Genomic DNA, 13,965 nt, shown 5'->3' on the forward strand with positions numbered 1-13,965 from the left:
TAGCAAAGCAGGACAATGAAATCACATGGTCACACACGGGCTTTTAGCATTCGTACCTAGAAGCAAAATTTTACATACAATCCTGTTCGTCTAACTGACCCTTAGTCAAAGCTCAACCTTACCTACCCTATAAAGATTCCTCCTCCTACCTCCCCCAGCCCATGACCACACCACTGAGCATTAAGCCATTGTCCCCACACTGTTGACTGACCTAATTTCCACCTCCCCCCACCACCCCCACACAGCTTCCAACCTCATAGTCTTCCAACCCTGGACAGCCTGTTTCTACCTACTCCCCAGTATCCACAAGAAGGTCTGTCCCGGCAGGCCCATTGTGTCAGCATGCTCCTGCCCCACTGAACTTATTTCCTTTTACCTTGACTCCATCCTTACTCCTCTGGTTCACTCCTTCCCCACCTACATCCAGGATTCCTCTGATGCCTTGCGACACATTGACAGCTTTCAATTCGAAGGACCCAATCACCTTTTATTCACCATGGATGTGCAATCTCTTTACACCTCCATCCCACACCAAGACGGCTTGAAAGCTCTTTGCTTCTTTCTCGAAAAGAGGCCTGAACAATCTCTATCCACACCACTCTCCTCCGCCTGGCTGAACTTGTTTTCTCTCTCTCAACAACTTCTCCTTCAATTCATCCAATTTTCTCCAAATCAAAGGTGTAGCAATGGGTACCCACATGGGTTCTAGCTATGCCTGCCTTTTCATGGGGTATGTGGAACATTTCTTGTTCCGGGCCTACCTAGGTCCCCTCCCAGAACTGCTTTATCGGTACATTGATGACTATTTCGGTGCGGCTTCATGCCTTCGTCCTGACCTGGAAAAATTCATAAACTTCGCTTCCAGTTTCCATCCACTTTGACAAAGGGTCAGTTAGACTCAACGTCAGCTCTTTTCTCTCCTTGCAGCTGCTGCCAGACCTGCTGAAATTTTCCAGCATTTTCTCTTTTGGTTTCAGATTCCAGCATCCACAGTAATTTGCTTTTAAATCTGCCTCTGACATCTGTCTTAAATCTATCACCCCTCAATTTGTAGTTATGCCTCCTCGTACAAGCTGATGTCATCATCCTAGCAAGAAGACTTTCACTATCTACCCTATCTAATCCTCTGATCATTTTGTATGTCTCTATCAAATCACCTCTTAGCCGCCTTCTTTCCAATGAAAACAGACCTGAGTCTTTCAGCCTTTTCCCCATAAGAACTTCACTCCAGACCAGGCAACATTCTGGTAAATCTTCTCTGCACCGTTTACAATGCTTCCACATCCTTCTTGAAATATGGCGACCAGAACTGTACACAATATTCTAAGTGCGGCCGCACTAGCATTTTGTATAGTTGCAGCATGATATTGTGGCTCTGGAACTCAATCCCTCTACCAATAAAACCTAATGCACCGTATGCCTTCTTAACAGCACTACCAACCTGGGTGGCAACCTTCAGGGATCTATGTACATGGACTCCAAGATCCCTGTGCAATCCACACTCCCAAGAATCTTTGCATTAACCCAGTACTCTGCCTTCTTGCTGTTATTCCCAAAGTGCATCACCTCACGTTTAGCTGCATTGGACTGCATTTGCCACCTCTCAGCCCAATTCTGCAGTTTATCCAAATTCCCCTGCAACCTGTAACATTCTTCCAAACTGTCCACTATTCCACCGACTTTGGTGTCGTCTGCAAATTTACTAATCCATCCACCTATGCCTGTGTCTAAGTCATTTATAAAAATGACTAACAACAGTGGTCTCAAAACAGTTCCTTGTAGCACACCACTAGTAACCGGACTCCAGGCTGAATATTTTCCATCAACCATCACTTGCTGCCTTCTTTCAGAAAACCAGTTTCTAATCCAAACTGCTAAATCACCCTCAATTCCATGCCTCTGCATTTTCACCAACAGCCTGATATGTGGAACGTTATCAAAGGCTTTACTGAAGTCCATGTATATCACGTCAACTGCCCTACCCTCATCTACATGTTTGGTCACCTTCTCAAAAAAACTCAGTGAGGTTTGTGAGACACGACCTTCCCTTGATGGAACCACGTTGACCATCTGAAATCAAATTGTTGCTTGCTAGATGATTATAAATCTTATTTCTTATAATCCTTTCCAAAACCTTTCCTACAACAGAAGTAAGGCTCACTGGTCTATAATTACCTGGGTCATCTCTGCTTCCCTTCTTGAACAAGGGCACAACATTTGCAATCCTCCAATCCTCTGGTACTAAACCTGCAGACAATGACGACTCAAATATCAAAGCCAAAGGCTCTGCTATCTCCTCCCTGGCTTCCCAGAGAATCCTCTGATAAATCCCATCCAGCCCAAGAGACTTGTCTACTTTTACTCCTTCTAGAATTGATAACACCTGTTTGTAACTAACCTCGATCCTTTCTAGTCTAGTATCTCATATCTCATTCTTCCCCTCTACAATATTCCCCTTTTCCTGCGTGAAAACTGATGAGAAATGTTCCAAAGCCAATAAAGTAAGGAGCTTGTGAGGCATTTTTAAAAAAAATAAGTTAGAAAAATAGAAGCAGCCTGAATGGGTGGGATCAACATCCCACAGAAACAGAATTTTTTAGTTTTAGTCCTCAGTAGCAGTTGCTGGGATCTTGAAACTGGATGTGGTAGCCCTTATTCCTCTCTTTCTGTTACAACTAAAAGCTGAGGTTCTCTGCCTGCTGCTAGAATTGCATGTGAGACAACCTATTTTACATAATTTGCTTTTGCCAAGTGTGTGTTAATGGGATGTTACTGTACTGGAACAGTTGGTCAGAATTAATTAATATCTATGCTGAGCATGTTCCTGGATCCAGTAGGTGTCCACTGATCAGAGGCTGTGAGTGGGGCCTGCTGGAGCATGTCCGGAATCTGGTAATTGGAGGCTGTGAATGGGCTCTGCCCGAGCATGTTCCAGGACTTGGTTGCAACACCAGTAGTCACAGAATTGGAGGCAGCAGCAGGAGAGCTGAGGCAGTAGTGTCAGCGGTAGCAATCACTCCGCTCCTCCCAAGACGCCAGGCTGTGGCTTGGCCCGGCTGCCTGCATGGAGATAAGATTTACGGAAGACTTAAATATCTGGATATTTCTCATCCCTTTTGGCTTTGTTTCCCTCAGTTATGCTTTGTTAGAAAATTCTGTTTTTGTAATCATGTGTAACAAAGATGGTGCTGGTTACGTCAGTGGAGGCGGGATGGCACCGAAGAGTGGTGACTTTCGTTCCAGTAGTGCAGTGAAGGGGACTCATGCCTGGCCACCTAGCCCATGATAGAGCACTTAACAAGAAGGACTGTAAAGTTGGACAATTCCTTTATTTTCCCATTTTTCTGCCATTATATTCTGTTTTTATTTGTTTTTTACGATGGTGCCAGAGACTGGTGATGCTATACAACACTTTTCACTGTATTTTGTAACAGGATACATGTGACAATAAATAAATGAAATAAAATATATTGTTAAGCATGTGTGCTCCGGTTTCCTCCCACAATCCAAAAATGTGCAGGTTAGGTGAATTAGCCATGCTAAATTGCCCGTAGTGTTAGGTTAAGGGGTAATTATAGGGGAATGGGTCTGGGTGGGTTGTGCTTCAGCGGGTCGGTGTGGACTTGTTGGGCCGAAGGGCCTGTTTCCACACTGTAAGTAATCTAACCTAATCTAATGTCAAGAGTTACAATTAAGCAAATTATTTTCTTTTTATTTTGACTCTATTTTAATCATAGGTGTACAAATACAGTGTGTTTTGTTTCAAGCCTGGTAGTTTGATCAATCAAGTTGCAAATAGAATACAATGTCTTACACTTATCTGTACAATAAGAAAAAAGTTAGGGTATGGACTATATTCTTGAGGGGATTTGGTCTGATCCATAACATAGTGATTGTTGCTTGGAACAATATGTTGGGGAATCAACCAAGGAGCAGGCTATTGGTATTTGGTATTGTGTTAGAAAGAAAGAAAAATTGTAAAGGGAGGGAAAGCATCTATAGCTAAGCAAGAAAATTAAAGATAATATACAGTCAAAAACTAAGGAATACCATATTGCAAAGGTGATTTTCAGGCTGGAAGATTGGGAAGAATTTAAAGATCAATAACGGGTTGCTTAAAAATCAGAAAAAGAGCAAAGGTAAATTAGGAAAAAAATCTGATGTAGAAACTTTTGCTATTCACTTATATATTTTTCAAGTATATAAAGGGGCAGAGAGTAGCTGAAGTGAATGTTGGTATTGGGGGCTGAGATTAGGGAGTTAATAGTGAGGAACACAGAAATGGCAGAGTCATTAAATTAATATTTTGCTTCAGTTTTCACATTGGAGGGCCTGAAGGTTTACATTTTAGGGTCTTAAAGGAATTGGCAGCAGAGATGGTGGATTGGTTGGTTATAATATTCTAAAGATCCCTGGATGCGGGGAAGGTTCCATTGGATTGAAAAATGTTAATATAGCACCCTTATTCAACAAGGGAGGGAGGCAGAAAGTAAGGAACTATCGCCTAGTTAGTTTAACATGTCATTGGAGAATTATTAGAATCCATGTTTAAAGAAGTAATAACAACAGGACATTTTGGATAGTCAAAATACAATTCATCAAAGTTGGCATGATTTTATGCAGGGTATTTCATGCTTGACTAACTTACCAGAGTTCATTGAAGGCATTTGATAAGGTGTCGCACAAAAGTGTTTTTGACAATGCTGGGGCATTGAATAAATTTAAGGTGGAGATTGACAGATTTCTAAATTTAGTAATGGGTTGAAGACTTCTGGACAGTAGGCTTTTAAGTGAAGTTGAGGCCAAGGTGAGAGTAGTCATCATCATATCAAATAGCGGGGCAGGTGCAAATGTCTCCTTCTGCTCCTAGTTCTTGTGTTCTTTTATCCTCTAATTTTTCTTGGCAGGATGTGTGTGCTTTCCTTCCAATCCATAATTATCTTAAAGTTTCTGTGTCTGCTCTTTTGCCAGGTATCAGGGAGGCAAGACATAATTTGAATTCAGTTTTGCATGTGTGATCTCAACTTTGAGCTTTCATGCAAGCCTCACCTCTGTGAAGGCAATACTGAGGTTGCCACTCACAACACTATCAATCTATTTAATACAAATTATTGTACATTTTTGCTTATTTAGAATCAGTTAGGCTTCTGTAGAGGGAGTAAGGTTTTGATATGGGTTGAAGTTATCAGATGTATGCTTCAATGAGTAGTTATCTTATGTCTTATCTGGCCAAGCATAACAGTGGAGAGTAGTAATTCAATGTTAAAGATTAAAAAGAACTTTATTTAAATGTTTAGGTAAATAACTGTTAGGTTACATATCATTTTGTTTCTTTCATATAGGTAGTATAAAACTGCCACCAGTTGTATTCTCTAATGAGAGAGAGAAAATAGCCCTATGGTCCACTAGCACGATGTGACTTTCATAAACTGACAATGTTTATTGCTACTTGACTATTTATTGACATTCAGTAAATTCAAATTGGCTTAATCATCATTGTCTCATGGTAATCACATGTGAAAGCGTTGAATTGAATATCAGTACATATCAACATAACCAAAATCTGAACATTCTTTTACTTTTATTTTTACTTAAATTCAACCCTATATCTTGGAATTGTAGTTTTATCTTGAACAGTTATGGTCTTGAATAATATTTTACTTACTGCTTAATACAATGCGTGATTGGCATCCATTGTATTTGTGGTTATATGAGAGAATTCTGATTTAGGCCTGTCTTTTTTTAATTAAAATGTAAAATGGTGTGTAGTAGTGCAGAGATTAATGTTATCTGCTTGGAGTTCTGCCTTACAACAAGCCTGTATGTTTTGGTTACTATATACAAATGAGGAGTGTGGGGGCCCAGATTGAGATTTAATGGGAGCAAAGTACAAAATGTCTATACCTGAAAGCAAATGCAGGAGAAACTGGGCTGACTATGGACAGACTTTTAGGCTCTGAGATTTTTTTATATAGAATGGGACAGGTCTTGCAGAGAAGAAGAAGACTGGCCAGCAGATTGGGTACAATCTGCAAGACTCCTGGGAGCTACCAGATGGAATGCTGGAGGGAGGATGGTCACTGGTTGAAAAGACGCATCCTAATTTAAGGATCTTTTGAAGATTTGCCTCGACGAGGCTTGGAGGCCTTACTGTTGACAGTTGGTTTGGAAATTCTCTGAAAACAGAGGGAAATGTCTTTCAACAGTTATTCTATTATGACTTGGCTAAACAAAAGATGTGAATCCATTGAAACTGGGAGTGACGGTAGACTTTTTTCCTATATATAAAATGCTACCTGTGGAGAGTGTGTTGTATGTGGCATGGGTTTACTGGTCATATTAGAATTATGAAGATGATTTTTTTTGTAGTTAGAGGATTAGTTGCCTACTGGATAATTTTCTAAGAGCCCTAGTATCCTATTTTGAACACAGTCCATTCAATTAATTATACCATGGGTCATGTCTTGAGAGTACCCAAATGTAAGGATTCTGAAATTTGTATACAATGGCTAAGTTCAGCTGTTCTTCAGCATTGAAGTTTCAACCCAGGTGTAGGGTGAATACAGTAAATGCAGTTTTTGATTGTTGTAACTGAATTTCCTTCTTAAATTTCTACTTCTAATCTTTACAGGTTTATAAAAATGGCGACAGGAGCAGATGTTCGTGATATTTTGGAACTGGGGGGTGGTGACTCTGAAAACACACCAATTAGTAAAAAAGATATCATTAATTCAGATAAGGTAACACTTTTTAAACAATTCTACAATGTAAACTCCTTCAAGGTTAATATGAACTGTAGGAGCTCATTTAGTTCAGTTGACTGGATAGCTGGTTTGCAATACAGGGTAACACCAGCCGTGTGGGTCCAGTTCTGCACTGGCTGAGGTTACCATGAAGTACTGTACTACTTGATCTCTTCCCACACATGAGGCATGGTGACCCTTAAGTTAAAACTGCCACCAGTTGTGTCTCTCTATCATTCATCACTCCTCTCTCCCCCCGACCTATCACCTTCTCCCTCACCTTCATCCACCAACGCATTCTCAGCTATCTTTCCCCCAACCCCACCCCCTCCCATTTATCTCTTAGCCCCAACCCACAAGCCTCACTCCTGATGAAGGGTTTATGCCTGAAATGTCAATTTTCCTGCTCTTGATGCCTGACCTGTTGTGCTTTTCCAGCACTACACTCTTGATTGACTGAGAGAGAGAGAGAGAGCAAGCAGCCCTATGGTCCACTAGCATGACGTGACTTTCATAAACTGACGATAATGTTTATTGCTACCTGACTTTATTGAGATTGAATAAATTCAAAGTGGCTTAATCATCATCGTTCCACATGAAAGAGGTATTCAACATCAGTACATATCAATATAACCAAAATTGCTCAAAGTTGTGGTTCAAATTAATAGCAGATAACTTTGTTTAGTGCACTGCTTTAAAATTACTGAATAGATATAATCTCACCTCTGGGTTTCTATAATTGTTTAAAGCCCTTGAGTCTTTCTTTCCTGGAGTCTGTACTACTTTGAACTGATCAGTAAGATTAATGGTTTACAACCAGACCTGGGTGTATATTCAGTTTTTAAGCAGCACCCTTTTGAGCCATTTCATTTGTATTAAAGTAGTTTTCCATCATGGATTTAAAAGATTAATTTATAGCAGGCTGGCCAAAACCTGTAAATTTACATATGCTTTTAATTTAAATTAGCATTTTAATTTCTTCACTGATTTGCTCTGCACTGACATCATCTTGCCCTGATTATCAGTGTGTTAAATTAATCAGAAATGATGCAGCACAATGTAGAAAATGAGTAAATATTGAATTTCTGTTCCCTTTCACTTCAGTGATTGTGTTTAATTAAAAGGAATAAGCTGCTGAATCATTTTTTTGAATAGATTTTGCTTTGAATAAAATCTGCATGTACTTTTTTGCGTTCCAAAATGGGGCTAAGTGTTCTAAACTTCTTCATTCTGTGTTATTTTAAATCGATTGTAATTCAGGCAGAATAATTACTATAGCAGCTTCAATTTGTGGGTAAATGTTGGAGAAACAAAGTAAGTAAAATTGCGTGGATTTATCTTCCAAACTAGCGATTAGATTGAGACGACAAACAATTTTGGGCCTTACTTGGAAATTCCTTTATTCCTGCCAATTTCCTTCTCCTTCCTAGCTTAAGATTGTTGATTATGATTCGAGGAAGGCAGTGGCTTAGTAGTAATATCACTGTTTTAGTGATTCAGAATCCCAGGGCTATCTTCCAGATTCTTGCTTAATTGGTCACATTTGAACCTTAAGTGGCTATGGAAAACTGAACTACAGCGACATTGTAGTCCTATCCAATCTTATCCTTATTAAATTCCAGCAAGTATCACTGGATACTCATCCTTGCAAATTGTTCACTCCCAAATCCAGGCATGCCAAGACCTATAATTGATCTGTTTGAGATCTGCTAATTTGACTAGTTGAATGTTATACATGATATATCTAATCTGTATGTGAATCTGTTCGAGATGGTTTGGTCATGGAATTTCTTTTAAGGCAATCGTTTGCTAAATTTTCAGCTTGAATTTTAATAGGTTTTGGAATTCATTCTTGTTTCATAATTTTGAAGTTCTATTTTAAATTCATTATTTAGACAAAACTAAACTTTAAAAACTGGCTGAAGGTGAAAACCAAAAATACATACTAATATTTCTTTAATTTAGAGGGATAGAGGAAGAGATCAGCTTTTTCAAGCCAGGCGTCAGTGATTGATAGTAAGGAGGAGGCTGAAATGTTCATCTTGGTCTTTGGAGTTGTTTACAAAGAAGATGAATTATTGTGGCTATGAGCTGTCCAACAATAGTAGCTTACTTCAATGTAAAGCTGAAATTCTGCAGCAGTAGGTTGCTGTATACCAGTTTGGGAGAATGCATTTTCTAGTTTTCAATCTAATTCTTACTTTGTCCCTTCTTGTGTTTTCCTTTCCACTAATTGTGATTTTATTTTATGTAGAGTTTAACTCTTCTCATTTTCACTCTCTGCTGTGTTGCTTAATGGTAAATAAAAACAGAAAGTGCTGGAGAAACTCATCATGTCTGACAACCATGAAGAGAGAAAATGTCTTGAGTTCAATCACTATTCTCTGGTCATTGGGCCCAAAACTCTGGATCTTTGTCTATTGATATTGCCAGATCTGCGAAGTTTCTTCAGCACTTACTGTTTTTATTTCAGATTTAAAGCATCTGCAGTATTTAGCTTTATTTTAGTTCTTAATGTCAAAGCTAATTTTGAATAATAAATCCCTATTTTATTCAGAAAAAATCAAAGAAGTCTACAGAAGCGCTTACATTTAAAAGACCAGAGGGAATGCACAGAGAAGTTTATGCTCTATTGTACTCTGACAAAAAGTAAGTTAAAGCAAATGAAAAATAATGTTTTTACTAAGTGCTCACTAAGTGATTGGTTTATTGAGGATGTGTTTATAACCTCTAACAGCTTTGTGTTAGAGCAGCCTCTCATGGCAGCTGTGGAATATTGCAGTGTTGTATTACTCTATTTCTCACTGTTACTGGATTCTGCTGAAATTCTGAGTGCATCTTATGCTTCGGAAAGTGGAGATTTCAGTTTTGAAGAAAAACATTAAATGAAAATTAGGTAAACACAGTAGTCAAGTTTTCAGAATAATGCCTGACTCCTTTATTAATGCACTTCTCATGGCTGTCCATTTAAATACTGTCTGTACAGGGCTGAGGTATTTTAACAGACAAGGGAGTTATTTGTTGAAGGTAAAGGGAGACTGATCTGAATGACTGACTGGTTTGAAAGTTAGCATCTTGAGAACAAATGTGATGGAGAAACTTGAAGACTGGAATCAAGTCCCCTACAGAACTAGGGTATGAGGATGGGAGTCACTGGGTTTATGGTGAATATTGGTCAAGATCTGCACATAATTAGATATTGAAACAGAGAAGTTGAGAAAGGGAAAGGAATATTTAGAGATGAACCATTAAAGAAGGGTGGAATTTTGAATCAAAGATGACAACTTGGGTTGAGCTGAGAGCAGGAAACTGTGTTGGTACTGTCATTAATGTATGGTAATAGAGGCTAGGGAGGGGATCGAAATGGAATTTAAACTATGAATGAGCCACATAACCCAGAAAAAAAGGCAGGTATTGCTCAGAATTATGCAGGTTGCCATAGCAGCACATTTATTTGAAATAAATGAGTTGACTCAAAAAGAGAAGTTGTTCACTATGTGAATAAGTTAGCCTAGGGCTGGAAGATAGTCATGATAGATAGGGAATTCTTGGATCTCCTTCAAGGAAGAAGTGGCAAGTCCTCCAGCTGACCTGGTGAAGCTAGTGAGATTGGATCTCCATGGGTAAAAGGAGATATGTAATGGCGTGGAACTTGAAACTGAAGTGGGATTGACAGGACCAATGAAAAAATATGTTGAGTTTTCATTCCAATTCCACTGCACTGCAATATTCCAAGTACACTGTCATATGACAGTCAGGTATAGAAATAGAAAGTGAGTTCTGCATTATGAGAAGAAAGTCTGTGCATCAGATTTGTCTCTCTAGTGTAATCATGTTGCTGCAATACTATAATATCCAGGGTGTGTTATCAGGCATAAAGATTACAGATAACCATTAATGGGTATAAAAGACAAATTTTTACAATTTGAAGAAGTAACTTTTTAAAAAAAATGCTATGAAACTTTAGTTGCGCCATGACCACATATATGATCTGGAGATGCTTTTGTACACATCTTGGATATTACAATTGAATTTGTGAAAAGATTTGTAGCTCGGGTGCTCGTTGTTGTGGTTCTGTTCGCCGAGCTGGGAATTTGTGTTGCAGACGTTTCGTCCCCTGTCTCGGTGACATCCTCAGTGCTTTGGAGCCTCCTGTGAAGCACTTCTGTGATCTTTCCTCCAGCATTTGTAGTGGTTTGAATCTGCTGCTTCCGGTTGTCAGTTCCAGCTGTCCGTTGCAGTGGCCGGTATATTGGGTCCAGGTCGATGTGCTTATTGATTGAATTTGTGGATGAGTGCAAATTCAATCAATTAGCACATCGACCTGGACCCAATATACTGGCCACTGCAACGGACAGCTGGAACTGACAACCGCAAGCAGCAGATTCAAACCACTACAAATGCTGGAGGAAAGATCACAGAAGCGCTTCACAGGAGGCTCCCAAGCACTGAGGATGTCACCTAGACAGGAGACGAAACGTCTGCAACACAAATTCCCAGCTCGGCGAACAGAACCACAACAATTACAATTGAATCTGTGTTCGTGTGTCCTGTTGCTTCACTAAATTTGCTCTGATGCTCTGACTGTGAGACTTCAGTGCCCATCACCAGAAGTGGCTTGGAGCCACCTCTGACTGAGCTCAAAACTGGGCATCCACAGGGTCCTGTAGATTATTACCAGCAGGAGAACTGTGTTCAACCAGAATCTGGCATATTCCTCACTCTGCTATTATCATCAAGCCAGTGGATCAACCTTGCTTTGATGGAAGTTCAGGAGAGAATATTGCAATCAAGGTCAGGCATAGCTAAAATAAGGTGTCATGTGACTGTGACTGTGAACCCATTGAAGCTATATTAAAGGGATACATACAGGCCAAGCAGTGCATAGATAGAGCTAAGTGGTTCCACAGCTAATGATCAGATCAAAGCTCTACAGGGTTGACACATTCACTGGTGAATAGTGGTCGAACAATTCAGAACTAAAGAACAGTTCTGAAGAAGAATCATAACGGACTTGAAATACTAATTCTTTTTCTCGCTTCACAGATGCTGCTAGAACTACTGAGTTTCTCCAGCACTTTCTGATTTCCGTTCAGATTTCTACCATCTTCCGTATTTGCTTTAATTTGATAATCCAAGCAGGTGCACCAACAAACATCCCATCCTCAGTGATGGATGGGACCAGTATGTCAATGCAAAAGATGAGACTGAAGGTCTAAGTGGGTGATCCATCTTAGCTTCTTCCTGAGGTCTTTTAAATCACTGGATGCCAGTCTCCAACCAATTTGAGTAACTTTACATGATATAAAGAAACAACTAAAGACATTGGATACAGAAAAGTCTATGTTTACTGACAACATCTTGGTAAAGCACTGAAGATATATATTCTAGGACCAGCCACATACTTTAGCTAAGCTGCAACACTGACATCAACTGACAACATGGAAAAAAATGCCTGTATATTCTCGGGCACAAAAGGCAGAATAAATCCAATCTTGCTAAATACCTCCTGCCCTCTAATATTGATCTAACGTTGATCTTCAGTCAAGTGTTGGAATATATTGTTGACAGGGCTATCAAGTGACATTTAATAACCTGCTTTCTAATGCTCAGATTTGGTTCTGCAAGGACAAGTAAGTATCTGAACTCATGAATTTATACTCATGAGGTTTAAACATGAATTCAAGAAGTGAGGTAAGAGTCCTTGACATCAAGGTGGCATTTCACTGCATGTGACATCAAGGAGGCCTATTAAATCTGAAGCAAGAGTAGGCTATTTGGCTCTTCGATCTGCTCTGCTATTTAATAACATTATGGTTGATCAGATTGTGGATACAAATTCACACTCCTGCCTAACCCCAACAATCTTTGACTCCCTTGTTAGTCAAGAGTCAATCTACTTCAGGCTTAAAATATTCAATGCTGCTGTTCCAGCACTCCCTGAGGAAGAGAGAAACCCTCTGACGGAAAAAAAATTCTCTTCATCTCGTTCTTTCTTAAATGGAAGATCTCTCATTTTTAATCTGTTTCCTCATTCTAGTTTCTCCCTTAAGGGGCAACAACCTTTCAGCATCTACTTTAAGTCACCTCAAGATCTTGTTTCAACCAGATGATCTCTCATTTTTAAACTCCCATGAATATAGGCTCAGCCTCTTGCCAACACTGCAAGTGTGTCCTCCAATCATCTCAGTCCCAGAACATCACACAGTTAGAATTTCGCAGGGTTATGCCCATGGCTAATCATCTTTAGCTGCTTCACTAATTAATATTGGAATTGGGGATGTTCGTTGATTGTGCAAGATTGCAAGTCACTCAGAACTTCTCAGCTATTGAAGCTGTTCATACTCAACAAAACATGGACAACCTTTATGCTTCAGCCAGTAACTTGTACTATTGCCCTACGATAGTGTGATTTGAATGACCATTTCTGAGATAATATATCTCCCCATAACATTCCAATAGCATCAACATTATTATTGACCAGAAATGGACCAGCCATATAAACACTGTGGGTACCAGAGCAGAACAGAAGGTAGGTCTTTTCCTAAGAGTAACTCACACTGCCTGTCTGCCATTATAATCAGGAGTGTGATAGAATCACCCCAGTTGCTGGGATGAGTTTGTCTCTAACAGAACTCTAGAAGCTCAATAACATTTTGGACAAAGCCCAGATGATTGGCCCCCTCTACCACTGGTAACAGCCTCGGTTAAGAGTTCCTTCCAAACTCATTACCTGTACCACCTAGAGCATCATATGGGAATGCCACCAGCTGCAATTTAGCATCAAAGTTGCCACTTTTTTTTTTGCTGGATCAAAAACCTGGAATTTGTCCCAGTAGCACTATACATGTCACTAGACCAGATGGACGGCTGCAGTTAAAGAAGTCTTGCCTTCAGCACCTTCTCAAGGAACTTGGGGCTATAGAAAGTTGCTGGCTTTGCCAGTGACACTCTTGCTTTTGGGTTTATAAAGGCAGTCTTTGCATATTTAAGGTGATAAAAATGTAAGCAATTTGCTTGTTTTGGTTAAAATGTTCAAAGGGTTAATTAGTTTTATTCATTTGTGAGTTGTGGATATAGCTGACCAGGCCAGCATTTATTGCCCATTTACCTGTTAGATGTCAATGTTGCAGCTGTACTGAAACAGCTTAGCTAGGAGTGCTGCAATTTTTGGAGCACATGTGTTTGTTGACGTTGCCAGAATGTTGTTGGGGCTTAGACC

The 13,965-nt window shown here is 39.6% G+C and overlaps 1 protein-coding gene across 2 annotated transcripts in view; it reads left to right on the forward strand.

Annotated features, from left to right (window-relative positions):
• The window catches only part of dmap1 (DNA methyltransferase 1 associated protein 1), a 78,840-nt gene that overhangs the window by 7,285 nt on the left and 57,590 nt on the right, over positions 1 to 13,965 (forward strand). For both annotated transcript variants that reach the window (XM_072574404.1, XM_072574403.1), the window contains exons 2-3: positions 6,632 to 6,740; positions 9,301 to 9,392. In XM_072574404.1, coding sequence (XP_072430505.1) covers positions 6,642 to 6,740; positions 9,301 to 9,392 — 191 coding nt within the window. In that variant the 5' untranslated portion in view covers positions 6,632 to 6,641. The remainder of the gene's footprint in view (positions 1 to 6,631; positions 6,741 to 9,300; positions 9,393 to 13,965) is intronic.

This window comes from Chiloscyllium punctatum, chromosome 7 (genome assembly GCF_047496795.1).
Source record: "Chiloscyllium punctatum isolate Juve2018m chromosome 7, sChiPun1.3, whole genome shotgun sequence".
Taxonomy (NCBI): domain Eukaryota; kingdom Metazoa; phylum Chordata; class Chondrichthyes; order Orectolobiformes; family Hemiscylliidae; genus Chiloscyllium; species Chiloscyllium punctatum.